Raw genomic sequence first — 14904 nt, 5'->3', positions numbered from 1 at the left:
CTGCAGGTGCTTTTGGTTAAGAACCCAATTCTACAAACAAGTTAGGAGAGAAAATTATAGCTTCATGCTAAAATACTTATGAAATAACAAGCACTCCATTTTAAAACAAAGCCATGAAAAAGAGATTCCACTTTATTTTATTTATTATTGTTATTGTTATTTTACAAACAATAGATTTGCTGCAACATGCTCTGGCTCATATTATTGAATTAAAAAATTTAACACATTTCAAAAATATCAAAAATACACTATAATGAGTCTTAGGACTACAATACAACAGTGATTGCACAAAACCATAAGATATGAGCCCACTGTCTGGATGACATCCATTGGCAACAGTGAGAGAAAACCCTATAGCATCTGGGAGAAGTGCATGAAATTTAGAATACAAGGAGCTTATGTGTGACTGACTGATCACCAAATGAGGGAAACAGAGTAGGATTGACTGTAGCTGCTTTTTCTCAATCTAGGAAGTGCTTACCCAACTACGGGGCAAAAGTCACTAACTGGAGAGAAAGATTAACTTGCCTTCATGATTGGGAGTCTGAAAGCCTCCACCCAGAAGGAAGTAAAAAGTGACACAAGACAGTTCTATAGTGACGCTGAAGACATCACTGAATGGCTTGGAGACTAATTTAATAATTGGTACATTTATCGATAACAGCCAGCTGCTCCCTTATGGAGGTCTCTTCATTAATAATTATTGGATAGACAGAGAAGGTGAGCCTGTGGTTTCCAAGTACCAGCTTTCGCTAAAGGTCTAAATGGGAAGAAGAGCATCATTTGATATTCAGTAGATCTGCCACACCCAACTGGCTCCATCTCCTGGAAAGCAGCACTCACTACAAGCACCTGTAATAGCACCCAGCAATGACCACACCGCTCCTGCTGGCTCTTCCGTACACCAGTAAATGAACTCACCAATGTATTGCACACATACACTTCACAGTAGTACAATAAAGCCCTGTATCAGGAGTGGTAATTCAATGACTTGACTTTATAGTGCACTGTAGCTTTACGTCATACCCACATTCAAATTTTCAAATATCCTTCCAATCCATTTGAATAAAAATATACGGTGGCTGCCAAGACACATGTATTTTTCTTTTTTCCATGGACTCCTAAACTGCTCCCATAATCAGCAGTGTTCTTCTCTCAGAAATTATCTTAAGCTTCTCTATTCAATGGGAGGTACACACAGAGACCTGAGAACATGCAGAGGCCAGAATCTCTATGCTAGAGATCAACTGTACTCTGCCCACCCGGGGAACACATCCTCTGGGTAAAGTACTCGGAAGTAGATTACATTCACCTGGAAGCAGATACTGGCTTTCACCGACAGCCTGTTTAGAAAACACAGTGTCTGTAAATTACCTCAGAGGTCAAAGAGTTTTGTATTATATTTTTCATAATGGGCTATGGCCTTTTTACCCTCTGTTTTAATACAGAGCAACTACAAAAGGACATGAATTAAAGGAGACTGCAAAAAAGAATAATCAGTTTTGGTACTGCCTATAATAAAGATTTTCAATACAACCTAATGGTTCCTGAAAATAATTCTAGCACACAGAAGAACATTTGGAATTACAGAGTTCTGCTGACTAAAAAGTAAATACATTTACTTTTGGTAAGGTGATTTCAGAACTGGGATTTGAGGGGGTTCCAGTAAGTAGGGTGGGAAACGAATAGCAGACAAGAAAGGGGTTCACCATAAATAATAATTTTTATGAGACTATACTATTAAAGTGGTGTATTCCCAAAATAACTTTAATTTTTGGACATCACTATTCTACAGCCTGAAGGTTCTGCCGTCTGAGTAAGATGTTTTACATCATTCATCACTATCATCCTGGGTTATTTCATTTTCATTTTTCTTCATTAAAAAAAAAAATTCCCATATAAAAATAAGGTGGCAAAACACTCTTGTTCCCATCTTTCTAACAGCACCTAAACTCTGCGTGAACCACTATGTTCCCTACTTCAAATCGAAGACCTGAGTTCTAAAATTTTTCAATAGCTGACCAGTAGTTTGACAATTTGGGGAATCAAGTTCAGATTCTCGAGGGGTTGAACACTGGACATCTGTTAGAGTGTACCAAATCCCCCAAGAGTGTACCCCAATGACACGTGCATATGGGCACGGGGCCTCTGAGAAGATGAAGACACACAATTATTATGGACAGGTCATCTGGTTTTTGACTATTGCTTTGAACAAAAACTTCCCAAAAATACACACGAAAATATATTTATATTTAACCCTCTCTTTAATGTATTGTTTCTGATGAAACAAATAAAAAATGGCTCTACTCTATTTTTAATTGTAGAAGTGTTCCAAAACTTCAAAGCACATTCCCCATTGGGTAAAATCAAGCAATGCCAACATTTTGTGGGAATAGGAATTTTCCTAGGCAAATCTTCAAGTGGAAAAAGTGACAGAAATATGAAGAAACTGCATTTTGCTAGGGTTATGTGGAATGTGCAAAAAATACAGGTTTTCTGTAAGCTTAAGAATTTCTCAATGAAGTGTCTTTCTTATGTTAGTATTGAGCCCAGTATTCGAAAACCACATAGAGTATGCAGTTTTCAGAAGAGTACACTGTTCAACATTCAAGAGGCAAGCCCTCAACTCATTTCCAATATTCTAGAGAACCATCCCTCTCCTCCAGCATAGGAGAAGGAACAAGTCTAACCTGAGCGCTCCATTCATCTGTTCTCATTGGCCTCAGTCCATTTCAGAGTCATCTGCCATAACTTAAGGTCACATGGATGCAAGCAGGGTCAGCCTTGACCCTCCCCCTTAGGAAGCTGCCTGCCAATTCCTCCATGTGCCAAGGAAAGAGGCCAATCTCTCAATTTCCTTGGGAAATACCTAGCAGGTATCATATGTGTCAAGGGGTAATTCTCTTTTTCTGATCTAGGGAGAAGTAGTCTTGGTCCTCCTTCCCCATTTTCATCCCCAAAAGAAGATCCTATTACCCCAAGTTTTTCAGGAGCTTTCACAGTCTGACATCCAACAGTTAAATCAACTTCACAGGGTCCTTCCTATACCCTTGGATAAGGCTCCAACACCCAATTCTCTCTCTGCCTATGGATGAAGGTGCCGGGCTGCCTCTAAGAAGATTGGCTCGAGTGCAGATTCAAAAATAAAAGGTTCACAGTCAATGAAAAGTGCTCTTATTACATTACATACATAAATTATGTTTGATTGGTTCTACATTTCCAACAGACATCATTTTGATAGGCTGTATTCTCGTAGAGAAGAATGAAAAGCCATGTGACTAGTCACATCACACCCCATTAGTCTGAGATAAGGTGATTTCTCTATCACAGAGATCCATCAGCAGCAATTAGTAAAGAGAATCGATCTTCACTTTTTTCCTCCACATAAATAGTCCCTTTCCTGCCCAGGCAGGCAAATTCTCAAAATGATCCTAGGAGAGAAAGGGTTAATGGCAGGTGGTAGGACTGACACAGAACAGCTGCTTTCTTCCCAGTACCCCTGGGAATTCCAATGCAGGTTAAATATCAAACTTAACACTGATGGTGGCTACTAGTTTATCCAGAGCCAGCCACTGATGGCTCTCACTCTTTTTGGCTCCGAGTTCAACCCCACACAGCTATGGTTTAGAAATGTAGAGGCAGGGCTGGGTGCGGTGGCTCGTGCCTGTAATCCCAGCACTTTGGGAGGCCAAGGAGGGTGGATCACCTGAGGTCAGGAGTTCAACACCAGCCTGGCCAACATGGTGAAACCCCATCTCTAAAAAAATACAAAAAAAAAAAAAAAAAAAAAAAATTAGCTGGGCATGATGGCAGGTGCCTGTAATCCCAGCTACTCGGGAGGCTGAGACAGGAGAATGGCTTGAACCCAGGGGCGGAGGTCACAGTGACCCTAGATTGCACTATTGCACTCCAGCCTGAGCAACCAAGCGAGACTCCATCTCAAAAAAAACCAAAAACAAACAAACAAAAAAAACCAAAACCAACAAAAAGAAATGTAGAGGCAGAATGCCTCTGGCAGGTTCCTACCCCAACCCTGCACAGCCTCCTCCCACACTGTGCCCAGTGGGGTGGTCACAGTGCTGTGTCAAACTCCTCCGGAGGCTCGGTCCGATCCTCTTCGTGGGGCTCAGGCTCGAGCCGGCTGTCCTGGTGCTGCTTCATTTGTTCCTTCACTTCTTCTTCCAGGTCACGAGGTACAACAAACTGATCCTCTGGTTCCATCTGAGTGGGGGCAGCAAAATAGCCAGTTTTCCTCTTGGGCACTTCTGTGGCCACTTCAATGAGGTTGAGGCTGTCCTCTAGGGGCACAATAGAGCCATTGGAGAGTTTCTTCCCATAGAGGCAGGAGGTGGAGGGAGACTTCTGTAACTCCATCCTGTCCTTGCTCATTGGCAGGACTATGCCACTATTCACACTGTTCTGTCTTCGGATCCCAAAACACGACCCTCTAGCATGTTCCTCAGAACACGGGGTAGGAGAACTCTCTCTGAGAGGGGGTGAGTTCTCCAGATCCCTCCCCCTGCAGCAGTGGATGTCTACTTCCACCTCTACCTTGCTGCCGTTGGTTATGACCCCCTCAACGGGCTGGTCATCATCACTGTCCAGGCCGTTGTCAGACTGGTTACTGGAGAAGGTAGCACAAGAAGGCTGGCGCTGAAACAGCCCAGAGGTGGGTGTTGGGTGGAGGCTGCAGCGCCGCTCTGGCCTCGGAAGCAAGGCAGTGTCCAGGCCCCCAGCATTATGCTCATCAGAAGCAGTGGACCCCACTTCACTGCTCACCTCTGAGGTGGACATCTCACTGCTGAACTCAGAGGCAATTCCACTGCTAGAGGATGGAGTGGCTGGCTTAGGGGCATCCTTGATACTGGTGGTTGAAGCAAATCCCACAGGACCTGGGAGGGTGAGCCCATTCATTTCACAAGTGCAGCCTTCCTCACCAATATTCAAATAAACCACCATCGCCCCTACGTTGTCCTGACAGCCATAGCTCTGTGCTAACGTGCACAGCTTCTTAGCAGCTGCTAATGGGTCTTGTACATGACGTACAGCATTGACAGCTTCTGTGTAGGACAAGTGTTCCCACAATGCTTTGTTTCCCAGAATCAGCAACTCATCTTGAATGGTCAGTGGAGTGGAAGATATGTGGGGCTTGGGGAGGATCCAAGGGTAGAGGTATGTACAGCCCAGCATCCGGGTACAGCAGGTTACCCCATTCACTTTGTTGTCCTAGAGAAGAGCAGGACACAAATTCTGAGAAACAAGCAACAATGATAGGCAACTTGGTATCTTTCTAGATCACAGTGCTTAGGGATCTACAATAAAACTGTGTATGATTTTTCCTATGGATTAGTGTAATTTTAAGTGGATGCACAGAAATAAATGTAGAGAAGTCTTAAAAGACAAAATACTATATGGTTATTATAGAGTCAAGTAAAAATAGGTAACTAAAAGGCACCACCATCCCAAAAGACGTTTGCTTTAACATGAAAAACAGGCCTCAGTACATCTATAAATAGAGAAACATGATAGAAAAACAACAAGCAGAACTATCATTAATTCTCTGTCACTAGTACTCTCAGAGAGGATGAAACAGAAAGGTCACTAAAAGTGATTTTTCACTTAAAGGGATATTAGCTGGGACTGAAAAGATACCAATGGTAAAGACAATCTTGGTAGTTAGGGCATCGAATAATCTCTAAGGTTATTCAGCCTAAAAAGGGAGAGTCTGAGACGTGCAGCATCATTGACCTACGCTCTGGGGACTGCACCAAGAATAAACAGCTGATCAAATCAAAATCTCTGTAATTCCAAACTTAGAGGAAACAGAGCAACCCTGCTTGCAGGCTGGGAATGCTCACAAGTCAGACACTTTGTAGTATTGATTTCAAGAAAAGAAAAAAATACAAAACAAAACTCTAAAGTCATCAATAAATTAATTTCATAGTTGCAGTTACCCTCTGGGAGAAGACCTGACCTTATCTGTCAGAATTTGTCATAAACTCTAAACTGTACTTTCTTCATCTGAAAAATGAAAATGGGAGTTTAACAACCACCCACTGAATCAGAAACTCTGGGGCTAGGGCCCACCAATTCATGGGAGTTACTGTTAAGATTAAGTAAAATAATAAAGGTATGGTGCTTGGCAAATAATGGACAAACAATAAATGTTTGTGGTTAAAATAACATTTATAAAAATACTTCCTACTTGTGTACAATCCCCTAAGAAAAATCTAAACATTGGCCAGGTGCGGTGGCTCATGCTTGTAATCCCAGCACTTTGGGAGGCTGAGGTGGGCAGATCATCTGAGATGGGAGTTCAAGACCAGACTGACCAACATGGAGAAACCCTGTCTCTACTAAAAACACAAAATTAGCCAGGCGTAGTGGCGCATAGGCGCCTACAGTCCCAGCTACTCGGGAGGCCAAGGCAGGAGACTCACTTGAACCCGGGAGGCAGAGATTGCGGTGAGCCAAGATAATGCCATTGCACTCCAGCCTAAGCAACAAGAATGAAACTCTGCCTCAAAAAAAAAAAAAAAAAAAAAAAAAAAAGAATAAACATTATCCAAATTCTATAAAAAGACAAGTCAAACAAAAAGTTATCTGAAGCCAGGCGCAGTGGCATGTGCCTATAGTCCCAGCTACTCAGGAAGCTAAAGCAGAAAGATCACTTAATCCAGGAGTTCAAGTACAAACTGGGTAACACAGCAAGACTTTGTCTCTAAAAATAACGAAAAAGTTAAAATACTATCTTTTATCTTTCATTTGTTTTGACTGAGCTTCCCAAAACTAATGTCTCATATTTCCAGAATCCTAATAGTATCAATCACTTAATAATGATGGTTTTTGATTTTTGTTTCCTTAGATGAACTTTAATACAGAATTCTGACAGAATAGTCCAGAAATGGACCCACACAAATACAGTCAACTGATCTCTGAAAAAAGAGCAAAGGTCATACAAATAGTCTTTTGACTATTTGTCTTTTCAACAAATGGTGCTGGAACAAGTGGACACCTACATGCAAAACACCAATATAGACAGGGAGCTTACACTTTTCACAAAAATTAACTCAAAACAGACCGTGGACCAAAATGTAAAACACAAAACTAAACTTCTAGAAGATAACATAGAAGAAAATCTAGGTGACCTTGGGTTTGGCCATGAGTTTTAGATACAACACCACAAGCACGATCCATGAGACAAAAACCGACAAGTGGGCCTTCATTAAAACTAAAAGCTCTGCAAAAAAACACTGTTAAAAGAATGGAAAGACAAGTCCCAGACTGGGAAAAAGTATTTGCAAAACATGTATCTGATAAAGAACTTGTTTCCAAAATATACAAAGATTTTTTTTTTCTTTTTTTTTTTTTTTGAGACGGAGTTTTGCTCTTGTCACCCAGGCTGGAATGCAGTGGCGCAATCTCGGCTCACCGCAACCTCCACCTCCCAGGTTCAAGCAATTCTCCTGCCTCAGCCTCCCGAGTAGCTGGGATTGCAGGCATGCGCCACCACGCCTGGCTTCTTTTTTTTTTTTTTTTTTTTTTGTATTTTCAGTAGCGACAGGGCTTCTCCATGTTGGTCAGGCTGGTCTCAAACTCCTGACCTCATGTGATCTGCCCACCTTGGACTCCCAAAGTGCTGAGATTACAGGAATGAGCCACCGAGCCGGGCCTACAAAGACTCTTAAAACTCAACAATACAGAAACAAACAATCCAATTTACAGTTCTCAAAAGATCTGAACGGAATTCCACTTTGTGATAAACAATGTTCACAAGTAATTGCTAAAGTTTCTCTGAGAGCAAAATGTTAATTTCTAAAAAAGGAGAAAAGCTAAAAAACAGTAGAAATATTGATGTTTCATTATCAAAACAGAACACCAGCGCATACTACACCACATAGAGTATAAACACAGAACATTTTGAAACTTTGCATTTCAGAATGGAGATGTCAAACTAGAGAACTCTTTCTTCTATTTGGAATAACAAACCAGATGAGCTGGAAATTAGCTAAGGGGACATTTAACATCCATTTTACAAGCTAGCTATCAATATACAGGACGACAAATCAGGATTTTGTATTTCTAATTCACTTTGCTTCTTCTCTGTGCTAGTCACCGATCAGATTTTCTTCTAGGACTATAGCTGAAACCATCTGAATTGAACTTTTATCTGGATTGGATACAATTTACAGGGCGTGATAGGAAGAAAATGGGCCTTCATCACCTATACACAAAGCAGTCTCCACTGGATCTGGGGAGCAGAAGTGACTGGCAGGGAGCGGAACACACCTCTGTGATGATGGCTTTTTGGTCCTTCACCCTTTGCGCCTCCTCTGGGTCCTGCTCCAGGCTGAAGACTTTAGAGAGGGGCACTGGCTTCCCACCTCGGCACAGGACTGCTTGACACGTGCCAACATTGGCTACAGTCAAGCTAAAGCTACTTGCTGGATCGGCAGTGTCAGGGCGAATGTAGCACAGGAGAGCGGAGGAGCCCAACTTCTGGCCAGCCATTCCTAATTTCCTGTTCAGAAAGAAAGAAAAAGAAGACGTGGTGGCTAGTTTTAGAGGAAAGTGGTGGTCCTGCACATACATCTTTTTTTTTTTTTTTGCCATGTGATCGTGAACCAGCCTGACCCTTATCCACCTAACTGCAGACTTGCTGTGGCTGATGGTGGTGAAGACAGTTCTGCCTCCATTCTCAGCTGAGGAAAAGGTTTACGAAAGGGAGAGAATCTACCTTTTGCATCTTTCTCCACAGCTTTTGTGTCTGATCAAAGACTTCCTCATTCAGGGGCTCTCAAACTTGAGCATATCAGAATCCCCTGAGGGCTTGTCAGAACAGGGACTGCTGGGCCCTAGCCCCAGAGTTTCTGAATCAGTGGGTAAGAGACTGGCCCAGTAAACTGCATTCCAAGAAATTTCTGGTGATTCTGAGGCTGCTGGTCCTAGAACAACACTTTGAGAACCACTCACTTAGGTTCTAAGTTCCTCGAGGGAAGGACCATGATTCTTGCATTTCCCCCATATGCAGGGCATCCACGCATCTGTACTTGGAAACAATGTTAATGAGGAACAGACACTAGCAAAAGACCTAGTTTCAAATCCCAGCTCTGCCATTTTCTGGCTACAGACCCTCAGCAAGCGATTTCTCCAAGAAATTTCTCTGATAAAATATATAGCATGAAAAATACTTGCTACAGTTCCTGGCTCAAGAGTTGCTTCATAAATTGAGTTCCCTTTCCTAAACCCTTTATTTTGCAAAGTTTCTAGTTCAATTATACTACTGAAAAACAGACTCCTTCCTAACACTTCGCTTTTGTTATGACAGATAAAACTAGTTAAAGCCCATCCTGGCTAACATGGTGAAACCCCGTCTCTACTAAAAATGCAAAAAATTAGCTGGACGTGGTGGCAGGTGCCTGTAGCCCCAGCTACTCGGGAGGCTGAGGCAGGAGAATGGCGTGAACCCGGGAGGCGGAGCTTGCAGTGAGCCGAGGTTGTGCCACTGCACTCCAGCCTGGGGGACAGAGCAAGATTCCGTCTCAAAAAAGAAAAAAAAAAAAACTAGTTCAAGCTCCAAGCTGTTCCATTTCAACCTGGATTATACAAGTTTACAAACAACCTCTCAGTTGTTTATATCCTTTATCGGTCCACCTGATATGCAAATACTCCATTACAGTTAGGTTATACAGATATCCTCGACTTATGATGGTTCAACTTAAGACTTTTTGACTTCATGATGGTGCAAAAGCAATACTGCATGCATTAAGTAGAAACTGTAATTTGTATTTTGATCTTTTCCTGGGCTAGTGACACGTGGTACGACATTCTCTCATGATGCTGGGCAGAGGTAGCAAGCCATAGCTCCCAGTCAGCCACTTGATCACAAGGGTAAACAACCAATACAGTACCCTGTGTCACCACATGATTTTGCCCAACTATAAGCTAATGGGTAAGCATTCCAAGCACATTTAACGTAGGCTAAGTGAAGCCATGATGTTTGGTAAGTTAGGTGTATTAAATGTAGTTTCTACTTATCACATTTTCAAATTATGATGGGTTTATCAGGATGTAACCCTATTCGAAGCTGAGGAGCATCTGTATAGGGTTTTTGCCTTTAAGTGGCTTAGACTTTACTTAGAAGATGAGTTCGGTAAAACCCCAGAAAGAGGTATTCTAAACCTATGAATCTCATAATTATTTGGTTAACTCTTTCGTAGGTCACTGACTCCTTGGACAATCTTATGAAAGCTGACCACCTTCCTCCTCAAAATGTACAACCACATATATATACACACACAACCTTTTGCACATAAATTTTGGGCTTCCCAGATCCTCAGCAGCCTTTGGATTCAACAGAGAAAACAGATGACCCCATGGACTTTTGAAAGAGCCAAAGTCCCCACACTCCATGCTCATATAGAGAATGATCATAGAAGACAACAACGTGAGTTCTTTCCTTGATCCTGTATCCATAATTTAGACCCTAATTTAGACCCTGACCTTTTGGTTTAGAAAGACATACTTTCCAAATGTAGAACTGAGTTAGGGATTTTTCAACCCACCTGCTTACCTGTGAGATACCAAGAAGGTGTTAGCCATGAAAACTGTGTCATTAGTCGACTGCTGTACCTCTTCTAAAAGCACATCTGCCATCGTACACTGCAGCAGGCGTGGGAGCTCCTCATTTCGGTCCCCATCAAACATGCCATACACAGCTCCCACCCCCTCTGCAAAGTTATCCATAGCAAGCGCTGAGACACACAGCCTACAACAGAAACATGAGAAACACAATCAACAAAAAAAGTTACTGGTAAAATATTATTCTTCAGGGAGCATTCTTTTTTTTTTTTTTTTTTTTTTTAGATTTTTTTTTTTTTGAGAGGGAGTCTGGTACTGTCGCCCAGACTGGAGTGCAGTGGCACAATCTTGGCTCACTACAAGCTCTACCTCCCAAGTTCATGCCATTCTCCTGCCTCAGCCTCCTGAGTAGTTGGGACTACAGGCACCAGCCACCACGCCCACCTAATTTTTTTGTATTTTTAGTAGAAATGGGGTTTCACCGTGTTACCCAGGATGGTCTCGATCTCCTGACCTTATGATCTGCCCGCCTCGGCCTCCCAAAGTGCTGGGATTACAGGCGTGAGCCACTGTGCCTGGCCGGGAGCATTCTTTTAAAACATAAGTATTGGCTGGGCGCGGTGGCTCACGCCTGTAATCCCAGCACTTTGGGAGGCCGAGGCGGGTGGATCACGAGGTCAGGAGATCGAGACCATCCTGGCTAACACGGTGAAACTCCGTCTCTACTAAAAATAGAAAAAATTAGTTGGGCGTGGTGGTGGGCGCCTGTAGTCCCAGCTACTCGGGAGGCTGAGGCAGGAGAATGGCGTGAACCTGGGAGGTGGAGCTTGCAGTGAGCCGAGATCGTGCCACTGCACTCCAGTCTGGAGACACAGCGAGACTCCGTCTCAAAAAAAAAAAAAAACAAAAAACATAAGTATTAACTAAAGGTGGTGAAGACCAGAAGCAAATCATAATCTACACATAAGAAAAGTCCCTAGACATAATTAAGCTACATCTGAAAAAGCTAATGCCCTAAGGAAAGGGAAAACAGCCGCATTCATGGGCAGTACATATTAGCTTTGCAATGCTGCCAAAGGCTGGTAAGATAAAACACTTGCTCTTAGTAGTGACTAAGGATTACTTTTGTCAAGGCCCATCAGCCAAAGACCACCAGAGCACACCTAAGGTTGAAAAAGTTGAGTTTATTACTCCTTATAGCAAATGAGAGTGCACCCCATGGAACCTTGGGGTATACAGGTAAGGGGTGCTAAAAAGAACCCACTACAGGGTTTGGACTTTGGTTCGGTCACTTTGGGGAAGGTCTAAGGAAGAGGATCATACTAGACTGGGTGTCATCAGAAAGTGGGGCCATTCTATGGCTGGGTATAAATCTTATCTATAGGGAAGGAAAATTAGCAGGAGGATAAAGCTGTAACTGGTAAAGAAAGTAGCATCTACCCATCTTAGCCATGAAAGAGGGTGTTTGGTATTCTGTTGACTGCACATTTGTGTTGTTTTTGTCTTAAAACTTTATCATGATCTCAAAGGGATCTTATCCGACACTGATGTTCTATGATTTGTTTATGTACAACGGAACAACATGGCCTAGCTATTATGAGCATCAGGCCAGTTCTCAGACGCCAGGGGCTGCCTTTTTTCTTTCTCAGTCTCCACGGCCAATATACTCACTTATTTCTCTGCCCTGCCATCTCAGCCAGTCCATGGCTCCAGAAAGTTGATGTAACTGTAGAATCTGTGGTTGGCAAAGGTTTCTGATCAATTTTCAGAGTTGTGATATGGCTGTGGGAGGTGAAGGAAGATTAAACCATATATTCTTCTGTATTTTACAAAAAACTATCCCAACAATAGTATTATTTTATTTTATTTTATTTTATTTTTGGAGACGGAGTCTCCCTCTTGTCACAGAGGCTGGAGTGCAGTGGCGTGACCTCGTCTCACTGCAACTTCTGCTTCCCGGGTTCAAGCAATTTTCCTGCTTCAGCCTCCTGAGCAGCTGAGATTACAGGTGCATGCCACCGTGCCCGGCTAACTTTTGTATTTCTTTATTCTTTTGTTTTTTTGAGACAGAGTCTCCCTCTGTTGCCCAGGCTGGAGTGCAGTGGCGCAATATCGGCTCACTGCAACCTTTGTTTCCTGGGTTCAAACGATTCTCCTGCCTCAGTCTCCCGAGTAGCTGGGATTACAGGTGCCTGCCACAACAACCAGCTAATTTCCGTACTTTTAGTAGAGATGGGGTTTCAACATATTGGGCAGGCTGGTCTCGAACTCCTGACCTCAAGTGATCTGCCCACCTCGGCCTCCCAAAGTGCTGGAATTACAGGCGTGAGCCACTGCACCCGGCCAACAGTAATATATCTTTTAATAAAATAATCTATGGACAGCCTAAGATTCATTTCCAGAAAGACTGATGAAAATAGTATGCTTAACTACTGGCAAAGAAGGAGGGGAGAGAAAGGAAAGGGGTAAGAGGATCAAAGGGGTAGGAGTTTCAATCAAAAACTAAGCACAACAAAGATTTCCAAGTTTTAGCCAACCATCTATTTATGTTAAGTATTTTGATACAATGAAGTCTTGGTACAATGGATGAACTTGCATTGTCTCTTAGATGTTATATAATCTGTGCCACCTAAAACATCTATGCCTGTTGTGAAAATATTCAGTATGTGGGTGGGTAGTAGCCATGGAGTAGTCCTAATATAAACAGATTGACTACTGGATACAACATCTATTCATAACTTAATCAAAGAAGAGAACCTAGGGGCTTTATGGCCTAAATTCATTCTGTTCCTTTCATTAATAGAGATCTCCATAGTACTAAGGAAGACTTACACATGGCTGGTGGGCCTAAGAGCACATAGAGATTCCATTTCAAATTTTTTCCTACCTAAATATGTCCAGTGTCTTGTGTTCCAGAACCAGATTTGTATTTCCAGTCAGGTCAAGGTCTTGTAATGTAGCAGGCAAAGCCTCTGGAATCAGGATTTCTGTCAAGTCATTGCAACTTAGGTCTACAAACTAAGAAAAAATAGAGAAATCAAAAGAAAATACATCATAGAGACTTAGTTCTTTACTCCCAAGTGTCCAATCTCTTACTATATCCCCAAAGAGGAACTTAATTTCTTCCCAGGAATTCATTACATACACTCTGGTCCCAAACCAGAATACATGAGAAGACAATAATATTTTTCCTTATGAGAATGATCTCATTCACACTCCTTTCTTCTTTATAAAAGAATAACCTCATTCACTCTCCTGCCGTTTCCCCCAATAAGGACATCATTCCAGCACACCGAAGTACCTGGATCTGAGGCAACTGCAGTATTTCTGGGAAAATGCTGATGTTGTTGGAGTGTGCAACAAGGGTGTGCAGCCTTTTGCAGTTTGCTATGGTTGTGGGAATGGTTTTAAGCTTGTTGCCACTTAGGTTCAGTTCCTCCAATTGCTCCAATTTATTTAGTTTGCTGAAAAAGAAACACTAGAATACTAGAATGCACCAAGACTCAGCAGCTGCCAAGGAAGTGCTATTCAGAGTACAGAAGGCCGACACGGTCCACTGCCAGATGACTGGTGAGAAATGAAACTGATACCAGGAATACCAGGAAAGGCAACGGCTCAAGAAGGTAACTACTCCTGCTATAACTAAGCCTGATCTCCCTCAGTGTGTTTCAAGGGCTGTTGGATCTTGTGGGCAGGAACATCTTCCTGTTACCTAATGTACAGAAAGTGGCTGGAAAAGGAGTGGCCTCAAATTGGGGGTTAGTTTTGTTGCTTGCTATACCACTTAGTATTTAGCAGTAAAGTGCTAAGTAAGTCAATGTCAGCAGTCTTCAATACCCTCAGCTGTAAAACATGAGGTTGTACTAAATCATCACTAAGATTCTTTTTTTATTTTTTTGAGACGGAGTTTCACTCTTCTTGCCCAGTTTGGAGTGCAATGGTCTGATTTTGGCTCATCGCAACCTCTGCCTCTCGGATTCAAGCAATTCTCCTGCCTCAGCCTCCCGAATAGCTGGGATTACAGGTATGCGCCACCACACCTGGCTGATTTTGTATTTTTAGTAGAAACGGGGTTTCTCTATGTTGGCCAGGCTGGTCTCGAACTCCCGACCTCAGGTGATCTGCCCACCTCAGCCTCCCAAAGTGCTGGGATTATAGGTGTGAGCCACCACGCCCAGCCCATCGCTAAGATTCTTTTCAGTTTTAAATCTCTACACTTACCCATTCATGACATTAACTCATCTCCACTAAACATTTATCAAGTTCTTATTATATACACAGCACTGTGCTGTGAGGCAAGTGATTCACACTGTTCCATGACTG

General features: G+C 42.5%; 1 protein-coding gene across 6 annotated transcripts in view; it reads right to left on the bottom strand.

Annotated features, from left to right (window-relative positions):
• Nucleotides 1-98: 98 nt before the first annotated feature.
• The window catches only part of PHLPP2 (PH domain and leucine rich repeat protein phosphatase 2), a 76896-nt gene continuing 62090 nt past the window's right edge, over nucleotides 99-14904 (bottom strand). For 4 of the 6 annotated variants that reach the window (XM_045382027.3, XM_045382030.3, XM_005592445.5 and 1 more), the window contains 6 exons: nucleotides 13883-14045; nucleotides 13469-13599; nucleotides 12253-12363; nucleotides 10574-10768; nucleotides 8290-8521; nucleotides 99-5226 (listed from right to left, as the gene is read on the bottom strand). In XM_045382027.3, the coding sequence (XP_045237962.2) occupies nucleotides 4072-5226; nucleotides 8290-8521; nucleotides 10574-10768; nucleotides 12253-12363; nucleotides 13469-13599; nucleotides 13883-14045 (1987 nt within the window). In that variant the 3' untranslated portion in view covers nucleotides 99-4071. Of the gene's footprint in view, nucleotides 5227-8289; nucleotides 8522-10573; nucleotides 10769-12252; nucleotides 12364-13468; nucleotides 13600-13882; nucleotides 14046-14904 lie in introns of those variants that run through there. The other 2 variants (XM_045382028.3, XM_074027918.1) reach the window with 2 other exon arrangements.

The sequence above is a fragment of the Macaca fascicularis genome, chromosome 20 (genome assembly GCF_037993035.2).
Source record: "Macaca fascicularis isolate 582-1 chromosome 20, T2T-MFA8v1.1".
Taxonomy (NCBI): Eukaryota; Metazoa; Chordata; class Mammalia; order Primates; family Cercopithecidae; genus Macaca; species Macaca fascicularis.
This window is presented reverse-complemented; position numbering and strand designations above follow the sequence as displayed.